Source organism: Pangasianodon hypophthalmus, chromosome 16 (genome assembly GCF_027358585.1).
Source record: "Pangasianodon hypophthalmus isolate fPanHyp1 chromosome 16, fPanHyp1.pri, whole genome shotgun sequence".
In the NCBI taxonomy this organism is placed as follows: domain Eukaryota; kingdom Metazoa; phylum Chordata; class Actinopteri; order Siluriformes; family Pangasiidae; genus Pangasianodon; species Pangasianodon hypophthalmus.
This window is the reverse complement of record NC_069725.1, coordinates 10,482,661-10,492,015: the sequence shown is the minus strand read 5'-3', so window position 1 is coordinate 10,492,015 and position 9,355 is coordinate 10,482,661. Positions and strand designations below refer to the sequence as shown.

Here is a 9,355-nt window from a genome sequence, read left to right as displayed (position 1 = left end):
TCTGGCTATGCGTAAGAGACCTGTGGGATCCTGGACCCCTCTTTGAGAACTACTGAACTAAACAACTAACCAAACAGACAAAGAGATAAATATATTCAATTGCATTACTAATGGTGTTTTAATGCTTACTAATCACTGGGTCCAGGCTATCATTCCTCACACTCCTAACCTTTCTTATCAATTTCACTGTAGTTACTGGATAATATACCTGAATACACAAATGACTAACTAAAAATCTGAGACTATAAAGAGTTAAGGGAACCATAATGTAAATTGTTACTTATTTATTTGGTCAGGAATCCTGCTGAAGCATTTTTTTAAAAACTGACTTTAAATTCTCTTAGCCGACATCAGTTTCAGAAGGATGCAGAGGTTTTCTCTTACTTGCACCTCTTTCAGAAGAAGTCGTCTCTAAAAGTCTTGTGGCATATTTCTAGGGAGTACCACCTGAAAAAAAAAATGTATGTATATACATATATATATATATATATTGGTTAGTTGTGTGTATATATATATATATATATATATATATATATATATATATAAATACATATTGGTTAGTTCTCAAAGAGGGGTCCAGGATCCCACAGGTCTCTTATATGTATATATATATATATATATATATATATAGTGATGTAATTAAGATTTCCTTATCATCTTTAACCCTAGCATCATGGCAGTATATTATTACTTTTTATATTATAAAGAGCCTAAAACCTCTTTTGGAAGCCATGAGCCTTTTCGTCTCCACTAGGTGTCATTATTAGTCATGTTACACAAAAGCACCTATAGAACAACCTGCATAAATGAAGCTCCATAACTTTTACTTACTACATACAGAACTATAGCAGACTGACCTAAAGATGACAAAGAAGAGGATGTTCCTCTGTGACAAAAATTTACCATCCCTGCCTACTAAAGTATACTAGGACACCTGTTCAGCACTCTGGAGGGGTTGTTGGTTTGACGTATTTTCCTGTGTCATATTTCTGAGAATTTTTTTTTACTTCACCACCACATAAAGTTTCAGGTCCTCAAGACTAAACTTCCTGTTAGTAGTAGTCTTTTTATGGAAGAGGAGTTTAGTGAAATCAGCAGTAGAAATGTATGTCTGAGGCTACAATGTTGCAGAATTCAATTATTTGCATACCTTTTGGTAATTTAATTTATTTCTGTACATTTTATTTGGTCAAATGTGTATGCTGAAGTTGAGGTTTCTGTTCATGGATATTTTAAAACTCATTTGCCCGTGACCATGTCGCCAGTGTTTATGGTGAGTAACTACATACTTCTGAAACTGAATTTATTAGTTACTTACAGTTGCCTACTACCTGCATATTGATAAACACTCTTAAAAGACATAAAGCATATTAAATACTATTAAAGTGTTTACTATTAAACTTGTATTTGAATTAGTTTTGTATCATGTAACGTAACTGCAAGCTGATAGTTATTGCATTCGTCAATTACATACTTAATTCTACAGTAACCATAGGTCTGTTGCACTTTACATACGAAAGCACATGATAAGAGAGCTAAACCACAGGCCACCATTTGTTTTCACTGGAGTGTCTCTTCTCTGAAATTTACTGAGCAACACTGGTCAATGAAAAACAAAAATGGTTTGTCTAATGCTTAAAGCAGGGACACCTAACCCCATTCCAGTTGTATCATCTCTCTGAGTTTACTCTAGTTCCAGATCAGGGCTAGAACTATAATTTCTAGGGCTTTACATCTTCAGAAATTGGCTCCAGACATTTATCAGCAGAAACCTAAAATGATACCTATCCATCTGTCATAGCAGTGTAAATGTGTTCAGAAGCTGAGATAAACTAAACACACTGTCAGTGATCCAGTGATGCACCTTAAATATTAAAATCCCACATAATATAAGCATTCTAGATGATTCGTTACAGTTGCATTTGTTTACAATTTGAATACGTATCATATTGGGAGACTATTTGTAAATTTTACTCAGGCAAAAAGAAGGCTCTACACATCTGTGATTTTATAATTAAGTATAATTACAAGTATGAATATTCTATTTTCATGTTGTTGTGATTTGTTCATCTGTTTATGACTTCCTTTAATCGTGAAGCCATGATACAGCTTAAAGATATACAAAATTATGCAGATCATTAATTTGTACTGTAACAAATGGTAAAACTGTAAAGAAGTAAATATTGGTCATGGTAATCAGCGTTAAGTGGATCATTGCTATATGTGATATTTCTCTGTACTCCAGATATTTGCTCTGATTGCCGCCTCTCTGTGCCACAGTGGAGACTGTTCAGATAAATGTTCAGAGCCTTTGCCTGATAATCAGATGCTTACCACAACTCAGTGTTTGGCAGGTAAACAACGGTTCTCCTTTTGACTTGAAAAAAGAAAAGTAAACAAAATTGTGTTGTTTTGAACATTTTCTTTGGCTTCCAAGTTGCGCACTTTTTGTGCCAAATGTTTTAAATGTCATTAGTTTTATTAATGTCATCAGTGACATTAATATCAGTCTCATAACGCTAATGAAAGGTTTCAGCTGGAACTGCGGTGGAGGCCTTTACCAAAGTGTCAGCTTGCTTTATCTTGCTTTGCTGAGTCAGTTTCTTCATGTTTAGCATTTGTATTGTGTCTATTCATACACTATATGTCTAATAGGACATAACACACAGGATATCTGACCATCACACCCATATGTGGTCTTCTCCAAACTGTTGGAAGCCGATAGTTCTATAGGATGTCTTTGTATGTTGTAGCATTACAATTTCCCTTCACTGGAACTAAGAGGCCCAAACCTGTTCCAGCATGACAATGCCTCTGCGCACAAAGCGAGGTCCTTGAAGACATGGTTTGCCAAAGTTGTAGTGGAAGAAGTCAAGTGGCCTGCACAGAGCCATGACCTCAACCCCACTGAACACCTTTGGGACGCTGAATGCACCCCTGACCGTCTCACCCGACATCAGTGTGCAACCTCACTAATTCTCTTGAGCTGAATGGGTAAATCCCCAGAGCCATGCTCCAAAATCTAGTGGAAGGCCTTCCCAGAAGAGTGGAGGTGGGATGTTCAAAAAGCATGTATGGGTGTGATGTTCATATGTCCACAAACTTTTGGCCATATAGTGTAAGCATTGATTTTAAAGTTTCTCACTTTGTTATAGGAAAATAATTAATGATGTAGTGGTGTGATGTGGCTCAAGTTACTGTTACCAATCCATACCAAATCTATGAGTGAATGAAATGTTGTACTTTTAACCATTTATAGGTACATTTAATGTTGTGGAACATCCATGAAAGAAGTCAGATACTGTTCCACCCATAAATAGCTGTCCCTTCACCAGCGTTTCTTTTGCTCTCTCTCTCTCTCTCTCTCTCTCGAAGTTAATAAGACAAAAAATGCAGCTTTTCATGTTACCAAGAAACCGGAGAATGCAATGCGCTCAATGCGCTGACACCTTCCAAAGTGCTGAAATTCCTTCCATCAATGTTAATTAAACATCTCCTTATGGAAGGCTTTATCATATCAGCAATTATGTGCTTTTGACTGTTGAATAACAGCACATTTTTAAACGTCTGCTTATTATTAGGCTTAGATTGTACTTAGATTATGAGAAACATCTGCCATACAAGTCCCTGTATATGTTGTTACTATAAAAATGATAACATACTAGAAGGGTCAAATTAATGTAAGTATTGTATTAAATAAATTAATTAATGTAAACATGTGACTTGAATTACAGCCAGCACTACTGTCTATATACTGTCTATACTATAGAGCTGTACTAAATTAACCAACACCTTCTGACCAATCAGAATAGAGAATTCAACAGTTCTGTGGTATATGTAAGAATAATGCACTTCAAACTCCTTTTGACATTTGTACTAGTATTACTAGGTAAAGGCATTGTAGAGTACATGTAGATATGTTCCACTTCTGATACAATTCTGACTTTTCAGGCTATTACAAAAAAGGAAACTGCCCAATTTCAAATACGTTTCTCTGTGAGAAATGTGGAAAAGAGAAATACACAGCACTTAACAACACTCTGCGTGATTGCCTTCCTTGCAATGTCTGTCGTACTGGTGAGTAAAACTGATTATCATTTTAAATTCAGTCTCAAAAATCAAATATCGTTGTGTAATGTGAGGCTTGAAAGAGGTCTCTTGGATTACAGATGAGATTGCTAAGAGTGAGTGTACAAATCAAAAGAACCGGGAGTGCGTCTGCAAAGATGGGCTTTACCGGATTCATGTGGTTTCATCTCACACGAAATGTGAAAACTGTACGAGATGCAAAAACTGTAGCACATGTAAGTAAATTCTAGCATCGAATCAACCATGCGTCATTGCATGTACCTCTATTTTTTTTTTTTTAAATATCAATATCAAATATAAAATTGCTGATTTTAAGCATAACTGAGTGTTTGCAAGCTGTATATGTCCAACATATGTACCTTATACTGCTAGTCAAATGTTTTTCAGCACCTGGAGTTTATGATTTATTACAGTTTAATCACTATCATTGCTACAGACCAAACATAATAATACAGAACAGTAATTAAATAAGGAAACCTACATCTTTGTGGTCATAGTCAGATCCAAATGGCATGATAAATTTACTAAAGGCTTTACTAAAGGCAGGGGAATTTGGAGTGTAAACCTGTTGAGCCTATAGATAAAACATGCATAAACAGTGCTAGTATTAACTGTAAAACATACACGTGTGGTGTGCCTAAGACATTTCTCAATTTACTAACAATGTATTTAAAAAAAACATTTATTAAAACTTATACCTGCTCCTTGGTTCAAATTTCAAGTTTTAGAGCATTTGAAATGAGGTCATTTAAACACAGAATGCTTCAGAATCCTGTAACTACGAGTGTAAGGTAATCATAATGTTATGATATATTAAAATAATATGATAATGAAGTTTAAGCTGTTCATGTCTCACTGTTCTTCAGGCCCTGAATGTAAAGGTAATTGTGAAGTGGGGACTTGTGGGCATGGCCAATTCTTGGATCAAAAAGGGAAATGCCAATCATGTGCCAAGTAAGAGATGTCTCTTTCCTGTAGAATGGTTTTCTTGCGTCTGGTTTTTGGCAGCTTTATGATTTTAGGAACCATGGTGACTATTGTCTAAGCTTTTGCTGATTAAATGTGATTTTTACTAATCAACTAATACTTACGTAGGACTGATACCCAACAACCACTACACGAAAAAAATCAAGAAAGCTATTGAAAAAAGTTTCAGATTCTGTTTGATTCTTCAAAGTGAAATGTGGTAGAATTTAGGTTAGTGGGTTGTGGATTTCCTGTATACAGGAGTGAACATCTTTGTCAGAATTTCCTGCCATTTTACAGAGATCTGCTAATCTCCTGAAGAAATGTCACAAACAGTATGTGTATCTGAAATATGCTCAGTTGCCACGTCATTACACCTACTCTTCAGATGTACTTATTAGAGAGCCAGGACTGTTTACAGTTAACTGTAATTCACACATTTCTGGTGCTACTTTTGAAGTCAGTTAACTGGCTTTCTCTTTCTGCATACTCATGTTAAAAGTTGTTTATTTATGCTTATTTTTTTCCTTTTATTATTATCACAGTCACAATTGCTCGGATAAGTCCTGTAAATCCTTTTGTAACCGAGGTAATTAAAAATAACACACATGTACACTGTCTGACAAACACTTTTCACCAATTCCACATATACTTGTATATATTCATGTGCTCTTTTGACTCTACTGTTCGACAATATTTAATGTATTTGCACACATCAAGGTATTATGTTATAGATAATGTGTTGTCTTGTTTTAGTGCCAGCACCTACCACAACATGGATTTTGGTACTTGTGATCACCCTGTCCATACTGGTACTGCTCGGACTTTTTGTTCTTTTCCGCTTCATTTGTGAAGCCTGTAGGAGTAGACAACTTTTCTGCTGGGCTCATATAAAGAACGTGAATGAAAGAAACGCTGGTGATAATGGAGTTCTACTAAACTTGCCGAATTTACCTGGTAAATTATCTGTTTTCTCTGATGTTTTGGATATTAGCATTGGGAACACATGATCACATGCATAATGTTTGTGCATGCCTAGTGTCTTACACATGTTGTTATAATTTTTTGACAAAGCAAGTAAACGTGTTCATGTTTCCATTTTTTCAACAGATCAGCTTGAGGACCAGCTGAATATTCATTTGCCATTGGTTTGTATTACCTTCCATGAATGATGTACAAGTGACTGTTTCAGTGTGCTTGAAATTAATACAAACAAACAAACAAAAAAATTATTTCTTTGTTTTTAAAGAACATGATCCCTGGAAGCGCAGTGAAAGATCCAGGGACCAGAGACAAACAAAGGCATCTGGACTCGGACTGGACTGGACAAATCAAAGCTCCCCTTATTATAAATGGGGATTTAAAAGGCATAGTAACTATATTTTATGTTTTATGTATATTTTATCCTTTAATAATACAAATGAATAGTATATTCATTTACTAATTTAGAGGACACTGAATTTACTTATTTATATTTATATATTCATGCCAGTAAAAAAGAGGGCATTTCAGATTTAAAAAAGGGAAGTTACTAAATAAGTTTACTTTCTGTACTGTGAGTAATAGACCACTTTTTAAGATGAAGACCTTACAAAAGCTGGCATAATAACAAGTCTGCAGAACAACTGGGGCAAATATTCAAAGATTTTTGAAACAACCTTCCAGCTGATTTCCTTATAAAACTACGTGGGAGTGTAATTAAGTGAACTAATTAAGTAAATGGTTGTCAAACCGAATATTGATTTGATTTAGTTTTTACTGTCTATCTTTCTTTATAGTGACTTTCTTTTCATTATTCATTATTTTTGGAAGCATTTGAGAGCATTACAGAAATTCTTTACATGTAGTTCATTTGCTAGACTCTTGTTAGAACAAACGTTAGTACAAGACATTTGCGTATCACTGTATATATAATTAGCATTCTCTAGGTGTTGTATGTTCCCATAATATACCATACATTTTCTATAACAGATATCTCGTCTTTAGGATAGGCTCGTTTTAGTGCTTTTTGGTATCCCACTGATGCTCTAGGTCAGTTTTGGTATATTGAATTGAATTGAAAGCATCTTTATTTAGACTTGACTGATACTTGTTATTTACTATGTAGTGAACAGAAATACTATTTACTCTCAATCTCAAAACTGATTATTCTGAAAGCTCTTTATCAAACCATGTCAAATCGAGACAGTGTATGAGAAACCCAGCCTTTCCTAACTCCTATGAGCCTTATCCTTCTGCCAATCAAGTGGGTGTTTGTGACCGTGTCAGCTAAGCTGAAGGCTCAGTGATGAAACTGAGTGATACGAGGACTACACTGAAGTTGCTCAATCAGATAGGAGAGTGCAGCATAAGTGTGCTTTATGTCTCAAACGCTTCCTGTGGCCTCCCTGCACCGGCAAATTATCAGCACTAAATTAAATTTCTGCAGAAACTCTTGAGATCTTTTCTCATACACAGATAAAGACTTGTAAGAACAGAACTTTTACCCTGCCAGAGAATTAGTAATCTTACTGCATCTTGTTATGGATTGCGTTATGACATCTTACAGGTATAATATGTTTTATTCGAAGAAGAAATTGTTTGGTTAAAAAGACTTGATGATAGTTACATTCTTCTAGACACAGTATTGAGATACCAAAATACAAAGCCAGTTGCAAACTATTTTCTGATTGACATGATCAGGGTTTGTTGAATTTCTGGCTGAAATGTAGCTGTGCCTGCATTTAATTTGTTTAATTTGTTATTGAATTTTTCAACATGAGTTCTACATTTCTTTTTTGAGAAGGTATATATAATAATTAATCATTCCTTTAAATTCTGTTGCTTCACTGAGGTAATAAAAATTAAAATTAGTCATCTTACTGCAGTAAATATGGATTTTTTTTTCTGTAACAGATTAGAGCTACCAGTTGGCGTCTTGACAAATAATCATGTTATAGGTCTTTCTGGCCTGTCACGAGCACAAGCATTCAATACATCACTATACTTCAACAACTGTTCATCCTCTTTCACCAGAGTTGACCAGGCATGAGCCGGAGCAGGAGATGTGGCCCGCCCCGGTGCTCTACACCATCATCAGACAGGTTCCTGTGCGGCGCTGGAAGGAGTTCTTAAGGTTGCTTTCCTTATCTGACGATCAAATGGAGAGAGTGGAGCTGGAGGCAAGAGGCTCCTATCTGGAGCTGCAGTATCAGATGCTGCGTCTCTGGAGCCAGATGAATGGCGCTTGCCTGGAGAACATCTACTCTACACTACAATATATGGACCTGTCAGGGTGTGCAGAGGATCTGCAGGAGAAGCTGCAGCAGTTGCAGTCCTAGTCCTTGGTCTAGATGAGTCTGTGAATACTTTTACCTCTCAGCAGGCCCTATGCTTTAGTGTTCTCAAATACTCCGAATCTGAATGTGTGACACAGTTGGAACAATTTATTTGTGTACATTGCACTTATATAACCTACAAGAACCATTGTTCAAACATGGGTTTTTATAATGTATCATAGAAATGAAATGAATAAGAAGCAACGTTGTGCTGCTTAGACTTTCGAAATAATGTATTCTTGATTTCTATTATTTGATACATCAGCATACATAAAAAGCATATAAAGAGACAACAGATAAACTGTAACAGTAAATACTTATTGTATATTATACTTGCCACAAGTATTGGGGCAACGCTCCATGAGGACAAATTTAAGCTAGTCTGTGTGAAGCCATAAAGGTTCACCTAAGTACAGGAGATTAAATGTCAGTGGTTTAAGATATATAATGTTACTGTTAGCCATATACCATCTGGTGTTCTTTCTTTTCAGTACTGTATTTTTATTTTTTAAAAAAAACCCACTTCAATCAGAACCGTAGGTTTTAAAAACCATTAAGAGTTTAAGTATTATACATCCGCTGCCACAAATGGTGGGCTGAGGGTGAGGTACAGTATGTGACATTTCTCAAAGTCACGCTGGCACTTTATGTGCATTTAATATGGTATTCATTTGGGGTCATGTTACCTTTGGCATTTTTGTGTCTAACCTTCTACATGCAAGTGTTCTTTAATTTGTGTAGAATAAATATAATGTAGCTTAAATGCATGTGTTTGTGTGTGTGTGTGTGTGTGTGTGATGGCACCATAAACAGGCAAGTGTTTGTGGAAATATTACCAGTAATACCTGTTCTCATGAAAAAAGCTAATTCAGATTTGTTTAGAAAAATTAAAGCTATTGGATATGATATGTGATTAATTTAAACAAGTGTGGCACAGTTATTACTAGCAACATAAGTGACTTTGTTGACTATGTTGTCTAAAC

General features: G+C 35.5%; 1 protein-coding gene across 1 annotated transcript; it reads left to right on the top strand.

Moving 5' to 3' along the window:
- Positions 1–1,059: 1,059 nt before the first annotated feature.
- si:ch211-112c15.8 (tumor necrosis factor receptor superfamily member 1A) lies at positions 1,060–9,135 on the top strand. The gene is made up of 10 exons (XM_026920288.3): positions 1,060–1,273; positions 2,246–2,354; positions 3,952–4,077; positions 4,170–4,304; positions 4,956–5,043; positions 5,601–5,644; positions 5,812–6,012; positions 6,166–6,203; positions 6,305–6,422; positions 8,071–9,135. Exons 1-10 carry the CDS (start codon positions 1,256–1,258, stop codon positions 8,373–8,375), a joined length of 1,182 nt encoding a protein of 393 aa, XP_026776089.1. The 5' UTR covers positions 1,060–1,255; the 3' UTR covers positions 8,376–9,135.
- Positions 9,136–9,355: the final 220 nt, after the last annotated feature.

What these genes read in the sequence shown, in the direction of transcription:
- si:ch211-112c15.8 (XM_026920288.3), top strand. An exon ending in TTGCAATGTCTGTCGTACTG is followed by an intron (nt 4,078 to 4,169) that starts GTGAGTAAAACT and finishes CTTGGATTACAG; the next exon opens with ATGAGATTGCTAAGAGTGAG. An exon ending in AAACTTGCCGAATTTACCTG is followed by an intron (nt 6,013 to 6,165) that starts GTAAATTATCTG and finishes TTTTTTCAACAG; the next exon opens with ATCAGCTTGAGGACCAGCTG.